This window comes from Aotus nancymaae, unplaced genomic scaffold (assembly GCF_030222135.1).
Source record: "Aotus nancymaae isolate 86718 unplaced genomic scaffold, 86718_ANA_hifiasm-v0.15.2.pri h1tg000051l, whole genome shotgun sequence".
Lineage (NCBI taxonomy): Eukaryota > Metazoa > Chordata > Mammalia > Primates > Aotidae > Aotus > Aotus nancymaae.
In genome coordinates, this window is record NW_026988465.1 from 22830449 (window position 1) to 22852806 (window position 22358).

Here is a 22358-nt window from a genome sequence, read left to right on the forward strand (position 1 = left end):
GGTGGCTCAAGCCTATAACCCCAGCAATTTGGAAGGTTGAGGCTAGTCAATCACTACAGCCCTGGAGTTCAAGGCCAACCTAGGCAACATAGCAAAACAGGGTCTCTACAAAAAATTTAAATAATTAGCTGGGTATGGGGGCATGTACCTGTGTTCCCACCTACTCAAAAGGCTGAGGTGGGAGAATCACTTGGGCCCAGGAGGTTAAGGCTGCAGTGAACCATGATTGTGCCACTGCACTTCAGCCTGGGCAACAGAGTGAGACCCTGTTTCAAAAAAAAATGGAATTGTCAAAAGACTGCAGAGGATGTCTTTATTTAGACAAATGCCTAAATTAAAAAAAATATATATTTTTTATTTCATTTATTTTCAGAAAACAGTACTATCCTGAGCGCCAGCACTTCAACATATTCTATTGTAAACTAGTTCATTTCCAAAAGAACACTGGGTTGGAAATCATGAGTTTGATTTCACAACTCACTAAAGTACCATGTCACTCAGTTTGGAAGATATTTTTCTTTAGAGAGATTACAGGTGCATCTTTCTGAGCACCTGTACGTTTTTACATCTGTTTGGCTTCTCTGACCTTTGATAATTTCTCAGTGTTTGTACCATTAAATGTTAGTGAGTAGGGGTCAGATTGTGGATCAGGTTGATCCTAACATTTACAAGTTGACAGATTCCATTGCTAAAACCAACACAAGATTAGAGAATCTAGAAAATTGTTAGATTCCATAATTTAAGACCCAGAAAAAAAAAATGATGCATATTTTGAATTAGATAGCTAAAAAGTTTCCATAAAAACAAATAATTATTTCTTATAGGGTCATGGCTAATTAAAAAATTGGGAAAAATGGCCCTCACTAGTAAAGTCATTAAAATAAGGAAATGAAATTTCAAATTTTTGGGGGGCCTATTAGGTCAACAGTGCTTTTAAAATTTATTGTAAATATGAGTGCTATAAAACAGGAATTTCCATATTATGTTGGGAATATAAATTGGCATGATCCTGAATGGCAATTTGGCAATGTGTATGTTAAGAACCTTAGAAAATGTTTTTCACTTTTGATTTAGTATTTACACTCCATGAAGTCTATTCTTAGGAAATAATATTTGAACAAAGATTTATGCACAAAGGTGTGTGAGCTGTATAATCTATAATGCATAGAAATGGGAATTAATTGAAATAGTCAATACTGAAGAACTAATTACATAAGTATCAATATACCCATAAATTATACATCCATAAAAACTGTTTATAAGCATATTTATTATCTAAACATATACACAGCATGACACCTAAAATTATTTTACATACATGATACATGATATATGTATATATGAATATGAATATATATGATATACATAAAAAAAGAATAGATGACACTAGGAGTCATTTTTATTTTGTCTTTATGTTTTTCATTTGATAAATTTCTATGAAGAATAGTTTAATAGTTTTATACCTAGAAAAACACAAGCTGATTTTTCTTAGCCAGGTCCAAGCTAATTTTTCTTATTGGTCCTTCCTTGATTGTTCAAAATACCTCTGTTTATATTCTTCTAGGATCACTCATTTTCATTGGTTTATTTGCAAGATGAAACAGTTTCCAGCAGTGATGAGTGTTGGAAGATATTTCTAAAGGCTGTTGTCTTCTTCTAGAGAAAAGAGAGAGAATGATTGATTCACGTCTGTAGTGATTGATTCACGTCTGTAATTTATCAGATACGAAATATTGTATTTGATTCTGAGAACAATTTAATGATGATGGCTTAAGTTCATTGGGTGTTTGCTCTGTTCCAGGTAGTATTTTGAGAACTTTACATAATAGATACCAATGCATTTAGTTGTTACAACAACCTTTTGAGTTATCTACTGTCATTCTCCCTGTGTTATAGATGAGGAAATTAAGGCACAGAGGGGTTGAGTTTCCCAGGTAGCGCAGCTGTTAGATAGTAAGCCTGTGCGGTAAACCCGCACCCTCTAGCCCTGGAATCTTTGTATGCTCTTAAAGGATGAATGTAACCTAGTTAGTGTCCTAGAGGTTCCATTTGATCTAACTTTGAAGGATAAGAATTTTTCCGGTGAGGATAAAGAATTAGTGTTTTTCATAAAGAAGACATAGTGACAAAGGCCAGGCAGTGAGGACTGTCTAAGATGGGAACATCTGCTTGATGGTGAGCCCCGTGGAACTGCCAGTGAGGGATATGGAAGGTCACTGAATGACAGGTTGAAGAATTCATGGTGGCAATTCCCATATGGGTAGTTGTAACAGTTTCTAGAAGCCTCCCTTCTCTCACAGGCTCATCCCTCTGCACTGCTGGTAGAGAACATCACCCATCTCCCCCACCTCCACCTTCCTTCAAAATGAATGAAGTCAAATGAAATGTATCTAATAGAAAAGTGCCCAAATAAACACCTAGGTCCATTTCTTGGGAGTACTATAAAATGCATTTTCCCCTTCCTCTTGACAAATAAAAGCAAAACTTATTTTATGCTTTTTACATATCTAAATCCAGTGAGGAAAAATGAATTCAGGGTTTGCTTAATAGGGAATCCCATTTCATACCTGTGGACTGACACATTTGTCTGGCAGAGAGATATGGGTTTCTGTGACAGATGTTCACACATTTGACTAATTCAGGGGTTTGTAATTGTGACTCACACTTGACACCTATAACACAGGGCCATCGTTTCACTTAACAAAGAGGCTTTTGGTACATCTTTTGCACAAGAGTAGTCAGAGTCACATTTGGGTAGGTTTTAAGAAAAATCTACTATCCCAGAAACCCAGAGGGTTAAAAAAAAAAAAAAAAAGATCTGCTTAGAAGCATTGCCTGATGGTAGTTGGGTGGGCACAGCAGAGGCAGTACTTGGCAGTCCTCTCTGTTTAGCTGATGAGGGGAATGTTCTCCACAAATCTTTGGCCTTCCTGCGGACGAGGTATGACCTCTGATATTCCAACAGTGTATTTAGTAGTTTCACTGTTGGTTCAAATGCAGCAGTCTTAGTAATCACAATGCTTTCTGTTCTCTTAAACACTGTTAAAGTGGCACCAAGTTTAAGGACTGTGCTGGATGAAACCACAGCTCTCCTTCCACGTGCCCATACTCACCTTACACCATCACAGCACATACCCATGATGAAGGCTGTGACAATGGTACTAAAGAAAAAAAAAGATTGATAAAATAAAATATTATTTTAGAGTGATGACCCATAGTAAATTGAATTTGCTACATTAACAAATAGTAACAACTTTTTTTTTTTTTTTTTCGAGACTGAGTCTTGCTCTATCACCAGACTTGAGTGCAGTGGCAGGATCTCGGCTCACTGCAACCTCAACCTCCAGGATTCAAGCAATTCCCCTGCCTCAGTCTCCCGAGTAGCTGGGACTACAGTCGCGCACTACCATGCCCGGATAATTTTGTGGATTTCAGTAGAGACAGGGTTTTAACATGTTGGCCAGAATGATCTACATCTCCTGACCTCCTGATCCGCCTGCCTCCGCCTACCAAAACTGCTGGAATTATAGGTATGAGCCACCTCACCCAGCCAGTAACAACTTTATAAATAAGTAAAGGCTCTAGGTAGTCATTATTATCTTGAATGCTTCCTTACGTTTCTCCTTAGCTATAGTACTTGATAGTCAGAGCTGTTTGGATTAACAACAGCCCTTAAACAAAGCAGGCAATTGTGCTCCCTCATAGGCATGAAGAAAACAGAGGTAGTCATCCAAAACCTGCATGGTCCTCTGGGCCCACACGTAGACAGTTCATACTCCTTTTACAAATCTAAAGTGGCAAAAGCGAGAGTATCTTTTCTAAGGCAATCGTATGCTCTCTCATCTGTTAATCAATGGTTATTCTAAACTGTGTAAAAATATGTTATTTGCATAAAGTAAACTGTTTTTGGGGATTTGCATTTTGTACCCTCTAATTTAGAAATTGTGCAGGTATCCAAAGATTAAGCATTAATGTACTCAATTTAATAATGTTCACTTAAATTCTTAAAATTATCATACATTGTGAATTCAGTACTTAAGCTCACACATTGAATCCTTATAATTTGTAACATAAAATTTAATTCCATTTTAAAAAATGACATTATCTATTATGATTTAATTTGGTTCAATTAATAATTTAGAATTTTAAAATTATAAATCAAGTGATGTTAACTCATCTAACCAGTAAACCTAGTGGAAGAAATTTAGTAAATTCAAATTAAATTAGTTTTTGTTTTTAGAAAATGAACCCTAGACTTGTGTAAACTATAATGTTAGGCTAACATTATTTTTACATTAAGAAGAAAAAGCCACCTTTAAAATGTAATTATTAAGCCAGACACTTTGTCCAAAAGATCATCTTGATTAGAAATATTATATGATGTTTTTCTCTATAAAAGAGCATACTAGGTATTAACATTTTTAAGTTATTTAAAAATAGTGGAGTACTTTTTTTTTTTTTACAAAATACTTTCACCTGTTTAAATAAGACCACTAATGAAACTCAGTTAAACTGTTTTTTTTTCTGAGTTACTATTTAAAGAGGTAGCACATTTAAAGCACAAGGAAAATTTTTGATTGTTTTTTAGACAAACGAGTTTTTATTTAAATTGATGTATTTTAATTCTTATTAAAAGCCAACTTGATTTAAAAAAAAAAAACAAGCTATATATAGTCAGCCCGATTTAAAAAAAAAGCCAACTAAAATTTAAGATTACATTATAGCTTATTAATCCCCTGATGAGGAGGATAATCTCACAATTATTTATAGTCATAAAATAAAACAGTCTTTGCCGGCATGATGGCTCACCCCTGTAATCCCATCACTTGGGAAGCCAAGGTGGATTATTTCAGGTCAGGAGTTCCAGACCAGCCTGGCCAACATGGCAAAACCCCATCTCTTCTAAGAATAAAAAAATTAACCGGGTGTGATGGTGAGCCTGTAATATCAGCTACTCGGGAGACTGAGGCAGGAGAATCACTTGAACCTGGGAGGCAGAGGCTTCAATAAGCCAAGATGGTGCCACTGTACTCTAGTCTGGGTGACAGAGCAGAGCTCTGTCTCAAAAGAAAAAAAAAGACAGTCTCAATATTATTACAAATTAGGAAAGCTAACTGTGTGAATAGAACCGAATTTAAAGTAGGTAAAAACAGAGCCATAGGTTATCTATCTAACATGTTGATAGTTAAAGAAATAAACGCATGTAATTAAGATCAGCGGTCCCTCAGGTGGCACCATTGCTGAGACTATAATTCTGATTCTCAGTTTAGTAGAAAATTCTAGTTTCCAGTGTTATATCTTTTTGGTAAACTCATTCAAGTTTAGAAAATATTAAGTCTTTGTTTTATTCAGGTATTGAAAGCACTCTTTTTTCCTGACTCAGTCCAATTTATAACATGTTTCTTCTATTCTCTACCCTTACTTAAAGTACCCAAAGAGACAATAATTTGATATTACTAAATATTAATCATGAGCTTTCGAGTCTTTTGCATAGCGATTACTGAGACCAGGTATTTGGTTTCCTTGATTGCCTTTCTGTCTCTTGTTAGTCCCAGACTTTAAAAGGAGTCCTTTTTAAAGCCAAAAGTTACAAAAGGGCAGCCATTTAATATTCATATAATCTTAACACAGGAATGCTGGTTTTGCAGACACTGACAACTATTTGGACTCAAAAAAGAGTTTTGGAAGGTGGAAATAGGTATGCAAGCATAAAACATCAAACAGTGGATCCCATCAAAAGCCAGAAAGAAAAACACCAACTCTCTAACCCTGTGTTCTCACAGAGAATATCAACATCTTACAATGCCAACACTTCAAAAAATATTAATAAATAAACCAGATTTCCTGTCCTCACCACTGACTAATCACTTAATGATGTGACCAGAAAACCATAATTGAAATTCCACCACTGCTACCAATAGGCAACCAATCAGCCAAATACAATCAGAATAACAAAAACAAGAAACAAATGTGGTTAACCTTCAGCATGCAAAAGCCAAAGGAAAGTGAACAGAAAACTCAAAGGGTCCAGGACCGGATAAGATGTTTCCAAGACACACATTCCTGTTGCTTCCTATTGTGTGACTCATATATATAGTGTCTTGGTGGAAAATTCAGAAATAAATGATCAAGGAGTTAATGATTTGCTTTCTGTGCTCTTGTATGGAAGACAGAACAAGCAATAGAATTATTTCATCCAACAAAGGCAAAAACATATGTAAGAGAAAGAGCAGAAGGCGAGGAAAGAACTTGGAATCCGTTTGGGAATACTGAATTTTGTTTGCACATTTTGGTTACACTGATTAGTTTGTCGGCAGGTAGGAGAGAAGTCAGTCTGAAAGGAAATAAGGCTTTGACCAGGTCCGTTAGAGGCATAGAAGAATTTAGTTGGTGAGAGACTCTGGAAATTTGATTTCTTACAGCAGTGTTCAACTATAAGGCCTGTCTGGCACCAAACACTGGCCTTAGTTTATTTTCCAGGTGTGAAAGAAACTGCAGATTTATGATCACACAGTCCTTATGTTAAATGACTCTGTAACCTAAATTAGTTGATATTTATCTAAATTTTTAAAAATCTGCTGTAACATAACTTTTATTTATTGTATATTCTCAGTATTGTCGGTTTTTTTGTTTCTTTGTTTTTATAAGACGGAGTCTTGCTCTGCCACCCAAGGTAGAGTGCAGTGGCCCGTGGCCCGATTTTGGCTCACTGCAACCTCCGCCTCCCGTGTTCAAGCGATTACCCTCCCTTAGCCTCCCGAGTAGCTGGGATTACAGGCGTCCGCCACTGCGCCCGACTACTTTTCATATTTTTAGTAGAGACAGGGGTTTCACCATCTTGGCCAGGCTGGTCTCGAACTCCTGATCTCGTGATGCACCCGCCTCAGCCTCCCAAAGTGCTGGGATTACAGGCGTGAGCCACCGCGCCCGGCCCATTGCGTCTTTAATGGAGAAAGCAAACTTCACTTCTCGGTGTTAAAAATGTGTTCCAGACTTGAATAAAAACAGATAGGTAAACTACTTCTAATCTTTCATCTTAAAATCTTTGCCTGGAAAAGACCATGAGTAAAATATTTAAGGAAATGTGGAATTTCCCAGGCCATAAAGCGGCCTGCAGTTGTCTAGGAAGGGAACGTCCTCTAGGAGACGCAGTGTATGCCAAGTTTAATGGAGTCTCCTCTTTATTCTCTCATTCAGCGCCTAGTCCTTACTCGCCTTCAGTTCAATGTTCAGTGAAGGCTTGTCCATTTACCTAGCACTTAGAGTTGGCTTCCCCTAAAGCAACTTTCAACCTTTTGTGCAGGTTACAAGCCCCCTAAGGAGATTTTAAATTCCAGTCAGGCAACACACTATTTACGGCTAAGCACTGGGATTCAAATAAACTGAGACGTATTAGGTTAAAAGACCTTATTACCGGTGCAGTAAGAAACCCGGGAGACACAGCCTCGGTACACTACGAAGTTGTGCGCCACGAAAACTGGGTGTGTGTGTGTGGGGGGGTCCTTCCTTAGACAGTGACTGCCCAGGTGCCCACTCAGGTCCGCTATGTAAATATGGGTCTCAAACTAGCTTTCTCTCGATTGGCTAGTGTGAAAAAATGACTGCAGGACACAGCCTATTGGCTAGAACCCGGTGGCGAAATTGACTTTCAGACAGCCATTGATGCTGGCGTCGTAAACAGCGAGACAGCTGGGTCCCAAACCTACGCGAGGCTGAGGTTTCTTCCGGGAACACGGAGTACGTGTGAGATCTCTGTTCAGCAAAATGGCCGCTTGTCACCATTTTGAATTAACGCGCAGCGAACCGATCCCAAACCCATTTTGAACGGTTGGCTTTTTCAGGGTACAGACCCCTTTGTCCCTCTCTAAGATGCAGTGCTTCTCCCCACCCCACACTGCAATCGGTACCTTCTATACCCCTCCCCAGCCAAATAAAATTTACCGTCCGCCCACAGCTCTCTTAAGTGATTAGGTGGGTGGCTCTTAAAAGAGCCTTTGGGGTTAGGTGGTAAGACGCTTACTTGGTAAGTTTACTTGGAGCTGGTGTACTTTGTGACGGCCTTAGTGCCCTCCGACACGGCGTGCTTGGCCAGCTCCCCGGGAAGCAGCAGGCGCACGGCCGTCTGGATCTCCCTGGAGGTGATGGTCGAGCGCTTGTTGTAATGCGCCAGGCGAGAAGCCTCGCCCGCGATGCGCTCGAAGATGTCGTTGACGAAGGAGTTCATGATGCCCATGGCCTTGGAGGAGATGCCGGTGTCGGGGTGCACCTGCTTCAGCACCTTGTACACGTACACGGAGTAGCTCTCCTTGCGGCTGCGCTTGCGCTTCTTGCCGTCCTTCTTCTGCGCCTTGGTCACCGCCTTCTTGGAGCCTTTCTTCGGGGCGGGAGCGGACTTCGCTGGCTCAGGCATCTTAAAACACCAGAAACGTGTCGAAAGCAATGAGCTGATTTCTGCTACTTATAGGGCTTTTATGCTAATGAGGGATGGAGAGCACCTCTTAGTTAATTGGAAGACAAACTGCACAGTTGTCATCCTTGGGCCGAACTATGCAAATAAGGTATGAAAGTGCTGCTTTTCTATTGGCCACCTGACTGGCAATTGCTACCGGCCAATCAGAATGTCGTATTTACTCCCCAGGAAATAGCTATAAAAGCAGCCATGTTTTACATATTTCCTGATCTTGTTTGTTTTCGCGTGAGCCTAGTTTTCTTGTTTTGGTGCTTTTTTTTTTTTTTTTTTTTTTCCTGACTGCCATGTCTGGTCGTGGTAAGCAGGGCGGCAAAGCTCGCGCTAAAGCAAAATCCCGCTCTTCTCGCGCTGGTCTACAATTCCCCGTGGGCCGCGTGCACCGCCTGCTCCGCAAGGGCAACTACGCCGAGCGGGTCGGGGCCGGCGCGCCGGTCTACCTGGCGGCGGTGCTGGAGTACCTGACCGCTGAGATCCTGGAGCTGGCGGGCAACGCGGCCCGCGACAACAAGAAGACCCGCATCATCCCGCGCCACCTGCAGCTGGCCATCCGCAACGATGAGGAGCTCAACAAACTGCTGGGCCGGGTGACAATTGCTCAGGGCGGCGTCCTTCCTAACATCCAGGCGGTGCTTCTGCCCAAGAAGACAGAAAGTCACCACAAGGCCAAGGGCAAGTGATTTCATAGGCATCTGAGCTTCCGGAAGCTATCAAACCCAAAGGCTCTTTTCAGAGCCCCCCCTACCGTTTCAAAGGAAGAGCTAACCTCACTGCTTGTAGGTGCTAGGAAAAGTGTTAAGGTAAGTTAATTTATCCTACCCTGAAGTGTATTCCTGCTTTTAAGTTTTTTGGGAAGCGCTGGTACTAAAGGTTGGTCTGTTTGTATGTAACAGTAGGTGAGCTATGTATGTAATGTCAAGCACTATCATATTCTAACGAAATATTCTAGTTAAGGTTTTGTAAATCGATCATAGTGTCTAACTGTAGTTTATATGCAGAGATTCCTCGTAGTCTAAAAACTTCTGATTACTTTTAAAAAAAGTTGAAGGTAACACTAGTGTGATGGTAACCTTGTTTGGTCCTCTGACTAGTCCTCATTTTATTTTTTCATTTTAGGCTGCAGGCAGCCTGCCTTTCGTAATTCTGTAAGATTTCTAGGTTCTGTTCCTGCCAATGTGCAGAGCATACTGTCAAATACTTAACCAGAGAGTTGAAAGGTGTCCCTAATCTAGAACAACGTTTGACATTCAACGAAATCAAGTTAGTAATATTTTAAGAGGCTCAAGCGTCTAGATTTCCAGTACGGCCAGAAAAGGGGATACAGTGAGGCCTGTGGCCTTTCAATAAACCTTTGCTTCTGCTTAGGTCTGTGACTGTAGCACTTTGGGAGACCGAGGAGGGCGAATCGCCTGAGGTCAGGAGTTTGAGATATTTGAGGTCAACCTGGCCAACATGGTGAAATCCCCGTAACTAAAAAAAATAAAAAATAAATGTACAAAAAGTAGTTGGGCGTCGTAGCACGTAACTAGTTGCAGCTACTCAGGAGGCTGAGGCAGGAGAATCGCTTGAACCTGGGAGGCGGAGGTTGCAGTGAGCCGATATCGCGCTACTGCACAACAGCCTAGGCGACAGTGAGACAGTCTCAAAAACATAAAAGCCTCTTTGCTTCTAGGGATCTAGTGACAGCTGCGCCACTCACAGGATATGGAGTTCTAAGGGACCATAGACAAATTTCTAGGGACCTATTTTCCTGGAATCTGTGAGTCTCGCTGAGGTTTTCTTCCAGATCTCGGTTTCTGCCTTTTTTTCTTTATTTTTGAGACGGAGTTTTGCTCTTATTGCCTAGGCTGGAGTGTAGTGGCGCGATCTCGCCTCACTGCAATGCAACCTCCGCCTCCCGGGTTCAGCGATTCTCTTGCCTCAGCCTCCCGAGTACCTGTTAGAGTCGTGCACCATCATCCCTGGCTAATTTTTTGTATTTTTAGTACAAATGGGCTTTCACTATGTTAGCCAGGCTTCTCGTAAGTTCAAGCAATTCTCCTGTCTCAGCCTCCCGAGTAGCTAGGACTACAGGTGCATGTCACCACACCTGGCTAATTTTTGTATTTATAGTAGAGATAGGGTCTCAAGCTCCTAACCTCAAGTGGTAGCCTGCCTCGGCCTCCCAAAGTGCTGGGATTACAGGCGTGAGCCACTGCACCCGTCCAGTTTCTACTGTGTTCGGAAATAAGTGGGTAAGGAAGTCTAGGAGGGTAAGTCTTACTTATGCCTCAGCGCCCATCTGCTCAGACTGGCCAAACAGACTCAGTCGTTTAGTCAAATGCTTCTGGAACTCCATTGAAGCGTTTTGCATGAAATAGTTTCCAGCCTCCAAACCTGACTGTGTGGCAGAAGATGATATTAATAATAATCCGAGTAGAAGCTGTTTACTGCTGACCTCCTACTTCCCAGATACTGGCACCGGTTTGGAGCGGGTCCAGGCTTTTCCGCCCTTCCCTCCCTCTACCCCCTTTTTTCCCTACAACTACCCTCAAAGGAAAAGGTACCGTTTGGGTGAAAACAAAGTGGCATAAAAGCAAATGATCGCTTTTAATGGTCACATGTTAGAATTTTCTGAGAATAATTTAAAATTACAAGGATTCTGATGGGCAGCTGGGGTAAGAATCATCAGAATTGAGGAAGGTCTGGTTTCACAAGGCTGTTGGCCAGAGTGTGCTGTGAGGACCGGATTCTTCCCCTAAGCATTTCTTGTGTGTCTGAGAACTTGGATCCTTAGGTTGGAATTGCTTTATATGGGCCTTGGAATCATTTTTATTCCCAGGCCAAATTGCCTTTGATCCCACCTCCCAATAGGTGAGAAACCTTGGCCTAGGGCTTAACCTCTTCATGCCTCCATCTCTTCCTTGTATACTTTTGCTACTTGAAATGAAAAGAGCCTGGCTCAGTAAGTGTAGATTCTGAAATCAGAACACAGGCTGCATAAAAGAGATGGCTTATTAGGCACTTACTGTGTGCCAGGTACATTTAATGAGCTTCTAGTGTGTTAATTCATTTAATGCAACAATTTGAGAGATAGGTTTTATCCTTATTCTGAATCTTGAGATGAGTAAACTAAAACTGCTTAAAGAACTGTCTTAAGCTCCAAGGCCAGGAAAAAAGTACTTAAAACTGCTGACTATTTTCAATATCCCTAAGAGATTATTATCAGAAAACTAGAATGAGTAGCCATACATAATGGCTAAACTTTGTCCACATACCAGAATGTTACCCATGGCTTCCTAATCTCTAAAGAATTTAAGGGAAAGACGAAAGGTTCAAGCGATTCTACTGCCTCAGCCTCCTGAGTAGCTGGGACTGCGCCACCACGCCTTGCTAACTTTTGTATTTTTAGTAGAGATGGGCTTTCACCATGTAGGCCAGGCAGGTCTTGATCTCTTGACCTCGTGATTTACTCGTCTAGGCCTCTCAAAGTGCTGGGATTATAGGCGTGAGTCATCACCCCAGGCCTTATTTATTTTTTCAAGATGGAGTCTTGCTCTGTTACCCAGACTGGAGTGTAATGGTGTGATTTTCACTCACTGCAACCTCCTTTTCGCAGGTTCAAGCAATTCTCCTGTCTCAGCCTCCCAAGTAGCTAGGACTACAGGTGTGTGCCACCACGCCTGGCTAATTTTTGTATTTATGATAGAGACAGGGTTTCTCCATGTTGGCCAGGCTGGTCTCAATCTCCTGACCTCAGATTATTTGCCTGCCTCAGCCTCCTAAAGTGCTAGGATTACAGGCATGAGCCACCCTGCCTAACCTGATAAATCTATTTTAAAAAGAGTAAATATAACCATTGCACCTTCAACAGAAATTGGAATATGGCATGTACATTTCAACATAAAATGAATTATCAGCCATTGAATTAGTATAGTCATGTGGAAGAAATGTCAGAACTTCATTGGTCGTTATTATTATAGTTGTTTGAGTTGTAGCTTGGGTAAAGTAAGGTAGCCAACAGGTCTGAGAATTTACAACTTGTACACATTGCCTACAGTTGAAAGAAGAAAGTGTGTTAAACTCCAGCCTCTTTGGTATGATGTTGGGACCTAAAGTTTTGCCACATCCTTCATTGTCTTAGCTTACTTAGGCTGCCATAACAGAATACCAGAAAGTGGATGGTTTAAACAACAGAATTTTTTTTCCCCCCAGATCTAAGAGGCTTGGAACAGAAATTTATTTTCTTATACTTTTGGAGCCTGGAAGTTTAAGATCAAGGTGCCAACATAGTTTCTGGTGAGTTCCTGTCTTACAGATGGCTGCCATCTCACTATGTGTTTATGGTGTTTCTTTGGTGCCTGAGAGGAGAGTGAGGTCTAAATGTCTCCTTATCTTCTATAAGGACACCAGCCCTAATGGGATTAGAGCCCTATCCTATGATCTTTGGTTTCATGTGCCTCCTAAAGGCCCTATCTCCAAATACAGTTAAATTGGGGTTCAGGGTTTTAACATGAATTTCAGGAGACGGTTTAGTCTATAACATTCTGTCCCTGGCCTGCCAAAATGTGTGTCCTCCCATGCAAGATAAATGTATTCCATCCCAACAGCCCCCTGAAAGTCTTAACTCATTTTAGCATCAATTCTAAAGTTAAAAGTGTTACCTAAAAATCATCTAAATAAGGTTATGGGTGCTACTCAATGTGTGATTCATCTGAAGACAAATTTTTTTTCCAGCTTTGAACCTGTGAAACCAGAAACATAACATGCTTCTAAGGTGTAGTGGTGAAACAGGAATAGGATAGACATTCCCATTTGAAATTGGAGAAATAGGAAAGAAGGAAGGCATAATGGGTCCTAATCAAGTCCAAAACCTGGCAACGCAAATTCGGTTAGATTTTAAGAAAACTCCTCTTTGGCTTGAATTCCTGAGTTTCAGGCCCACTTGTGTTGCAGCGTCACCTCTGACTCTGTGGGTGGTCTACTCTATCTGCTCTGCCTGAGGTCTCATTCTTTCAGTTTGGTGGGGTCCCACCCAGGCAGCTGTCTGTGAGGGACTCTCCCACACAGTTCTGCAGGGCATCCTTTGAAACTTAGCTGGAGTCAGCCTTAACTACCTGTTTCTACCCTCACCCTATGCTATCCATACTCTGAGTCTAAGATGAAAGTAGCAGCCCTGGTGGCTCATGCCTATAATCCCAGCACTTAGGGAGGCCGAGTCCAGTGGATCACTGGAGGTCAGGAGTTCTAGACTAGCCTGGCCAACGTGGTGAAAACCCGTCTCTACTAAAAATACAAAAATTAGCTGAGCATGATGCCAGGTTCCTGTAATCCCCACTACTCAGGAGGTTGAGGAAGGAGAATCACTTGAACCTGGAAGGCAGAGGTTGCAATAAGCTGACGTTTTGCCACTGCCCTACAGCCTGGGTGACAGAGTTAGACTGCCTGGGCAACGTGTCAAAACCCCATTAAGCAACAACAAAAATATTAGCCAAGGTGTGATGGTGCATAACTGTAGTACCAGCTACTTGGGAGGATTGCTTGAGCCCAAGAGGCAGAGGTTGCAGTGAAATGAGAATGTGCCACTGTACTCCAGCCTAGATGACAGAGCAAGACTCTGTCTCCAAAAAAAAAAAAAAAGAAAGAAATAATTGTTCAACCATACAGCTTTAAGGAAAGCTTTCTCAATTTTTACAATATGGATAGATTGAGAAATCTATTCCAAATCTCCAATTTCTGATTGTGTTTTGCTTAAAAATTGCTTCTTCATTTAGTCTCTTTCCTCTCACATTTTACTATAAGCAATAAGGGGGACGTAAACCACACCTTCAATACTTTGCTTACATATCTCTTCTGCTAAATATTCAGTTTTATTGCTTATAATTTCTACTATCCAGTAAACACAAGACTGTAATTCAGCCAAGTTCTTGACACATTCTAACAAGGACCAATTTCTGCAGTGTCCAAAAACCTGTCCCTCATTTTGATCTAAGACCTCACTAGAGTTGTTTAATGTTCATATTTTAACCAACATTCTATTCATGATCATTATGCATCTAAGTTTCTAAGAAAATGGAAGCTTTCTCTCCAGCTTGCTTCGTTTCTGAGCCTTTGCCAGAATTGACTTTAATGTCCATATTTCTATCAATAGGCCCTTCACAACTAGCTTTTTCTATCGTGAACCTTAAACTCTTCCAGACTTTACCAAACATCACCAATTTCCTAAGCCACTTCCCCATTTTTAGGTATTTGCTGCTGCAGCATCACACTCCTTGGTACTAAAATCTGTGTTAGACAGCTTGGGCTGCCATAACAAAATACCACAGATTGGTAGCTTAAACCAGAGACATTTATTTTCTAAGAATTCTGCAGGCTGGAAGTCTGAGATCCAAGTTGCCAGCTTGTTCAGTTTCTGGTGAGGACTTCTTTCTGGCTTATAGATTATTTCACAGACACTGGCAGATAACCATAACCATTTTTTGTTGTATTTGCTAATAATCAGAGCTAAAAGTGTATGGCTCTAAATTTACACTACAACAAATTATCCTGTCATTAAGCATTCACCTCAAAATGACCAGACTGAGCTGTGCTCTAAATTTTAGAAACTTGGAGCTTGATTCTGGTCCCCAGTCTGTTTTGTCTCATTAATGGCTTTTTCAAAGACTGACTATATGCAGAAAACTTACAATTTTACATCTCTAGCCTGTCTCTTTCTGAAATGCAAATGTGTGTATCCACATTTTTGCTTGACGTCTCCATTTAGAACTCTAATAGGGCTTTTACCCGGAATACTTCAAAGACATCAGAATAAACATTGTACTCCTTAAGCCTGTTATCCCTTCCAGTTCGTCTGAATTCAGTAACTGACACTACCATTTACTCAAATCAACATTCTAATAGTGGTACTTGCTGCATTTCCTTCATCTCTACAAACCCAAAGTATCTGTGAGTCAGGTCACCTGCATGTTCAATACATGCAATTAAATTCTTTCTCCATACTTCTTACCAAGACCTAAAGGTCCACTCAGTGACCACCTCTGGCCTCTGTTTATCTCTTCTGCTGTTCTCCTTTGCTGTTCCAGCCACACTGGTTTCTTCCCACCAACAACAGGCATTTCACAGATTGAGCTGATTCAAGACGTTTACCTTCTTGGTCTCAGTCTCTGAAATGCCTGTTCTTTGATGTTTCTTCTGGTGAGCTCCTTTTCACTCTCAGGTCTCAGCTCTTTTTCAGAAAAAAAGTAGACCACCAAAATGGATTAAAAATCTGAGAATATGAAATAACAAATATCAGATGACATTTTAGGAGACCTTTTGTATGTATACCTAATTGTGTGTGTGTGTGTGTGTGTGTGTGTGTGTGTGTGTATTTGGGAATGAGGGTGGGAGGGTGTTATTACTAAGCAAGAAGGACCTACATAAATGGATTAAAAATCTGAGAATATGAAATAACAAATGTCAGATGACATTTTAGGAGAACCTTTGTATAGCTAATTGTGTGTGGGGGGGAACAGGGGGAGGGTGTCATTACTAAGTGAGAAGGAAACACAAAAGCCATATAGGAAAGGACATAGACTATGTAGGCAAAAAAGTAGCTTAAGGCAAAATATATATAAAGATAGTTGTAAAAGGAGCAATAAAGTGGGATAAAGGATTTCAAAAACATATATAGGGTTAATAACCTCAATTTACAAAGAAGAACTGCAAAATGTTAGTAAAAAGGCAAACAACATAATATAAAAAATGATTAAATGGTATTTTATATCATGTATTAAATTCAGATGGCCATTACAAATGAAAAACGAGAAACAAAACCTTCCTAGTAGTTCAAAATTATGCATAATAATACAACAAAGGGATACTATTTCTTACCCATGAATAGATAATCACTAAAGCTAGTAATACTCAGGACCGCCAAGTATGAGGAAGAATTGCCATTGTCATATAATTTCTGAGAACTTTTCCTGGGAGTATCTAGCAAATTTCATTAATAGACACTTGGAAAGGGAGAATGAACAATCTAGAATGAAGGCCCCACTAGGTAAGGTTATGTGTAAGGAAAGTCATGAGAGACCGCACATGGTGGATCATGCCTGTAATCCTAGCATTTTGGGAGTCTGAGGTGGGTGGATCACTTGAGGTCAGGTGTTCCAGACCAGCCTGACCAACATGGCAAGACCCTGTCTCTACTAAAAATACAAAAATTAGCTAGGCACGGTGGCACATGCCTGTAATCCCAGCTACTCAGGAGGCTGAGGCAGGAGAATATCTTGAGCTCAGGAGGCAGAGGTTGCAGTGAGCCAGGATCACACCACTGCACTCCAGTCTGGGTAACAGAGTAAGACTCTGTCTCAAAACAAAACAAATAAAAACTAATGAGGGGAAAAAAAACCTAATCGTACGTGTAAAACATTTAAATAACCATAAATAAGAATGCTATTGACATAGTGAGACATCTATTTACACTATGGAATGTTAATGCAGCTACACAAAACAATAATCCAGTGAAACAGAATCACACACACAACTGATAAGAGTAAATAGAGAACTGTATGGAAGAAAACCTATGACATTAATTAAGAAAGCTGAAACTTAAGTTGGTGCAAAAGTAATTGTGGTTCTTATAATTACTTTCAGTGGCAAAAGCCGCAATTACTTTTGCAACAACCTAATAGAATGGGGTGAGGAGAGGTTAACCTTTATAAACATCTCTGTGTGGACTGTTAAAATAACCAAGTTTTTTTTTTTTTTTTTTTTTCAGTTTCGCTCTTGTTGCCGAGGCTGGAGTATAATGGCACAACCTCTGCTCACTGCAACCTCTGCCTCCTGGGTTCAAGTAATTCTCCTGCCTCAGCCTCCTAAGTATCTGGGATTACAGGCATGCACCACCACACCCAGCTAATTTTATATTTTTAGTAGCGATGGGATTTCTTCATGTTGGTCAGGCTAGTCTTGAACTTCCGACCTCAGGTGATCCTACTGCCTTGGCCTCCCAAAGTGCTAGGATTACAAGCGTGAGCCACCACGCATGGCCAAATATTTATTTATTTTTTTAACTTAAAGTATAAAGAGAGATGCAAGAAAGTAAGCTTTCTCCTCTTCCCACCTCAAATTATGTTCTATTACTCATCGTGTTTAGATTCTTTAAAATGCAGTTTGAAGTTTTATTTATCAGATTTTTGTTGTTCGCCTCTTTCCATTAAACTCTGCTCCGTAACTAAGGATTTGGTCTGTCTATTCATTCACTTTTATGTCCCAGCATCTACCAGAGGGCCTGACACTTAGTGGGAACGCAAATATCTGGTAAAAAAAAAAAAAAACAGAGAATAGATATTTTTTAGCCCAGAAAGCTGTTTCACTGCCCAGAGTGTCATTATCTGAATTTCTATATAAAAATGTATATCTATAAATCATTGTTAATACATTACCTCCTCACCTTACCCAGCTACCAGGAACAGAGTAAGGTTTAGAATTATACCCCATTTGTTTTCCACACTCTTACCATTTTCCTAGTTTCTGCACTAACCTCTCCAGACTTCATGTATATTGATAAGTCTAAGTTATCTAGATTGTTGTTAATTCTTTTAAGGGCCTGTTCTCTACTAGATGGCATTATGCAGAAAATAATTCACTTTAATATGCTCTGGGTCTAGGGTTAATAGATGTTTACTTAAAATCATGGAAAGAAAATGGTCACACAGCTTGCGTGATCAAATCTGTGCTGTTTCATCCACTTAATGTTTATTTTGTGATAATGGAACCTCCCATCTTTTATGTTTTCTTTCTTTCTTTTTTTGAGACAGATTCTCACTCTGTTGCCCAGGCTGGAGTGCAGTGGCACAGTCTCAGCTCACTGCTACCTCTGCCTCCCAGGTTCAAGCGATTCTCCTGCCTCAGCCTCCCAAGTAGCTAGGATTCCAGGTACGTACTGCCATGCCTGACTAGTTTTTGTGTTTCTAGAGATGGTGTTTCCAACATTGGCCAGGCTGGTCTCCAAATTCGGGCCTAAAGTAATCCTCCTGCCTTGGCCTCCCAAATTGCTGGGATTACAGTACTGAGCCACTGCACCTGGCCCCAGCTTTTATATTCTAATGCTGAGATTATTCAGTTAACACTCTTATCTACTATGATAAGTCTGTTGAAGAATTCTACCTAACCTTCCCTGTGCTTTTCACATGTACGTGTACCCTGGGCCTTCACATCCTTTCCATAGATCTTCAATAAATACAGGGAAAAAAAAAATGGAATGATTATGTTGACAGCAAAACCTGTTCATGCAGAAATGGAGTACTCACTATCTAAGCTGCAGAGACTTAAGAGTGTATTCCTGAGTTATCTGTCATTTTAGCCATCACTAGATCTTAAATCCCAGTTGCTAAATTGAAGGGCATTCTTTTTAGAGCTGTGCTCCCCAATACAGTAGCCATTAGCCACATGTGACATTTTAAATTTAAATAATTAAATCAAAAATTCAGTTTCTCAGTCTCACCACACTTAAAGTTGCTTATGTCTACTGTATTGGGTACGCAGGCATAGAACATGTCTATCATCACAGAAAATTCTATTGAATTGCACTGGGGTTGGTACTTCTTGTGCCTCTGGCCTAATGAGTTCAAGTGCACATAACTAGCTTCCTCCAGGTGGAATCAGAGTATAACTTTGCCATATAAAATACAGGATACCCAATTATATTTGAATTTCAAACAAGCAATAAATAATTGTTTAAGTATGCCCCTCGCTACACCACCCCAGATACTACATGAGACATCCTATACTTTAAAATAACACAAAAAAAAACCTGCTGTTAATCTGAAACTCAGATTTAACTGGACATTCAGTATTTTTAATGTGCCAACCCTATTTGAAGAGCAAAATTGGAGTGTCTAGCCTGGAGGATAGGACACCACAGGGAGTTATTTGAGAAATTGAGAAGGGTTGGTACCTGTAAAGAAGCTAACTCATTATGAAGAAAAGGATGTGTAAGATTTCCTGTATGTATAAGGAAGGCCAGGAAGGAAGTATTCAGATATATTCACTTTTTCTTCTTTCTTAGGTTGCAAAAGCTTCTCATTTCAGAGAGATGCCAGGATCCTGAGTGCCTGCGAAACCTACCAATTCTAAGGAATAAGTGGATGGATGGCATCAATGTTCCTGCATCATTGATTGATTCTGCATCTGCAAGTTTTTATATTAAAAACATTGTACATCATGTTGGGGGGGATAAGGAGGGTAAAATAGAGAAAGAATATTATCGAGGGAAAGTTATTTTGAGTACAAAATGTGTTTAATTTTTAAAGTAAGTAGTACATCCACAGGGTTCAAACAATTTGAAATAAAAAGATATAGAGAGTCCACACCTCAACTTATCCCAGGGGATTACTTTCTTTTTCTTGTGTATCTGCCCGGTATTCATTCCTGCTGATGTCAGTCAATAATGAACGATAGGTGTGATCTTCACTTTTTTCATTCTTGTAAGGTAGCAGACTGCATACACTATTCTGCACTAGCCCTTTTCATAACAATCTATCTTGGAGAACTAAATTTTACGTATTTTGCAGAGATGGGGTTTCGCCATGTTGTCCAGGCTGGTCTCAAACTCCTGGGGTCAAGCTATCTGCCTGCCTCAGCTTCCCCAAATGCTGGGATTACTGGCCTGAGCCACAGTACCTGGCAAGGTATTTCTTAATAGATTGGGTGTCCCTTCTTCCAACTCAGCCCATGAGATTAAGGTGGCTGTCTGACCAGCTCCTGAAAATTCAGGGCCAGAATTGAAATTTCCATCCTGAGTGAGCCTCATGAATTCATGAGCCATTTATTGAGTGACTATTTGCCAATAAGGCATCCACTGCTGTATTCCCAGCTCTATGAGAACATGCGGAACTTCCATGTATTGCATCATGCAAATGCATTATATTTTATGTAACCTGTCCCCTGTTGGTAGGCACTTGATTTGTTTCAGTATTTTGCTATCAAACAGTTCTAGGATTATTAACCCTGATTTACTGCAGAATTGAAATTGCTGTGCTATTCTGCTGGAATGGTGGTAAGTGAACTGAAAATTCCAGTTACTCTTGGGTTAGGCTCAAGATTCTTCTAAAAACTACGTGCGCCAGACATTGTGGCTTACTTCTGTAATCCCAGCACTTTGGGAGGCCAAGGTGGGCGGCTCACTTGAGGTCAGGAGACTATCCTGACTAACATGGTGAAATCTCCATCTCTACTAAAAATACAAAAAATTAGCCAGGCGTGGTGGCATGTGCCTGTATTCCCAGCTACTTGGGAGGCTGAGGCAGGAGAACTGCTTGAACTTGGGAGCGGGAGGATGCAGTTAGCCAAGTTCACTGTGTTCCAGCCTAGATGAGACTCTGTCTCAAAAACAAAAACAAAAAGAAAACTATGACCATCATTTAGTTATTCCGAACCTCAGTTTCTTCACCTCTAAAATGAAGATCATGTTTATGAATTGTTTGGTGCTCTGAAGATTAGCACAAATAATTTGATTTTGAAATTATATTTACTTTTAATTGTACTGTGTAATTTCTTAATTTTGAAATAATTTTATTTGTAATGTTCACGATCTTAATGTGTAATATATACAATGATATGTAATAGAAGCAGATTTCACAAATTCCACTCTGGCATAAGGAAATAAAAGGTGTAATGCAAAGGGAGAGGAAGGCATGTGTCATTAATTTTCTGCCTAGGACACCTCCCTGGTTAAATTGCCATTTCCTGCCTTCCTTGCTTAGGAATTAGGAAACATCCTCCTGACCTGCCTGCCCTCTTTTGCCTTCTTTTTCATCTGTAGTCAAGGTCTGGTTTTAAGACTGTCTCTGTTACTCTTAAAAAATCTGTGTGTACTGGTGGCTGGGCACCTGTATGGTCCACTGCTGTATTCCCAGCTCCCAGCATGGTTCTGAATGCTGAGAACCCATGCTGAGAGCTGAGAATACAGCAGTGGATGCCTTATTGGCAAATAGTCACTCAATAAATGGCTCATGAATTCATGAGGCTCACTCAGGATGGAAATTTCAATTCTGGCCCTGAATTTTCAGGAGCTGGTCAGACAGCCACCTTAATCTCATGGGCTGAGTTGGAAGAAGGGACACCCAATCTATTAAGAAATACCTTGCCAGGCACTGTGGCTCAGGCCAGTAATCCCAGCATTTGGGGAAGCTGAGGCAGGCAGATAGCTTGACCCCAGGAGTTTGAGACCAGCCTGGACAACATGGCGAAACCACATCTCTGCAAAATATGTAAAATTTAGCTCTGTATGGTGGGGCTGCACTCTGGTCTCAGCTACTCGGGCTGAGATGGGAGGATTGCTTGAGCCCTGGAGGTCAAGGCTGCAGTGAGCCATGATTGCAGCAGTAAATTCCAGCTCTGGGCAATAGAGCAAGACATTGTCTCAAAAAGCAAGAAAGGCCTATACAATAAGCCTATAAAAAGTGGGTTTTTTTGTGTGTACACACACACACAATCCTGCATAGACATGCACTCAGGTGTTCTGGAAAAACACAAGAAGCTAGAGCCAAAATACTTGAGCTTTTGTTCCAGCCCTGCCACTCACCAAGTATCTGATGGGATTAGTTACATGCCATGTCAGAATTTTTCTTCTGTAAAATAATAGTACCTCCCAGAGTTGTGAACAACTATCAAATGAGATGGCACATGAGAAAACACTTTGTTCCTTGTGAAACCTGACATAAATATGTGCAAGTTTATATAAAGAGTATCTAATCTGTCTATCATTTTCAAATGTGGAAAAAGTGAACGCAGGAGAGGATGTTGGGATTTCTGGCAGAGATTTGCTAGCTTCCACCTGCAGAGATGGAAGTAATAGGGATTCTTATGCCTAAATACTAACTGCTTCTGGTTGCAGTTTGCCCCCATGGCTAAATGAAGCTTTTAG

At 40.5% G+C, this 22358-nt stretch overlaps 2 protein-coding genes across 5 annotated transcripts; one reads left to right on the top strand and one right to left on the bottom strand.

The window, feature by feature from the left end:
* Window positions 1-1565: 1565 nt before the first annotated feature.
* LOC105721505 (histone H2B type 1-C/E/F/G/I) lies at window positions 1566-8549 on the bottom strand. Of its 2 annotated transcripts, none has more exons than XM_012458581.3 (2): window positions 8021-8545; window positions 1566-1656 (listed from the first exon to the last, which is right to left on the bottom strand). In XM_012458581.3, exon 1 carries the CDS (start codon window positions 8408-8410, stop codon window positions 8030-8032), a length of 381 nt encoding a protein of 126 aa, XP_012314004.1. In that variant the 5' UTR covers window positions 8411-8545; the 3' UTR covers window positions 1566-1656; window positions 8021-8029. The 2 variants fall into 2 exon arrangements, with proteins under 2 accessions (XP_012314004.1, XP_064219140.1); XM_064363070.1 differs by lacking the exon at window positions 1566-1656 and adding an exon at window positions 3143-3161 and having other exon boundaries at window positions 8021-8549.
* A 63-nt stretch (window positions 8550-8612) lies between these two features.
* LOC105721501 (histone H2A type 1-C) lies at window positions 8613-21117 on the top strand. 3 transcript variants are annotated; one of them, XM_064363067.1, is made up of 5 exons: window positions 8613-9267; window positions 12662-12745; window positions 17208-17324; window positions 18250-18367; window positions 19500-21117. In XM_064363067.1, exon 1 carries the CDS (start codon window positions 8755-8757, stop codon window positions 9145-9147), a length of 393 nt encoding a protein of 130 aa, XP_064219137.1. In that variant the 5' UTR covers window positions 8613-8754; the 3' UTR covers window positions 9148-9267; window positions 12662-12745; window positions 17208-17324; window positions 18250-18367; window positions 19500-21117. The 3 variants fall into 3 exon arrangements, with proteins under 3 accessions (XP_064219137.1, XP_064219138.1, XP_064219139.1); XM_064363068.1 differs by having other exon boundaries at window positions 17208-17282; XM_064363069.1 differs by lacking the exon at window positions 12662-12745.
* The last annotated feature ends 1241 nt before the right edge of the window (window positions 21118-22358 follow it).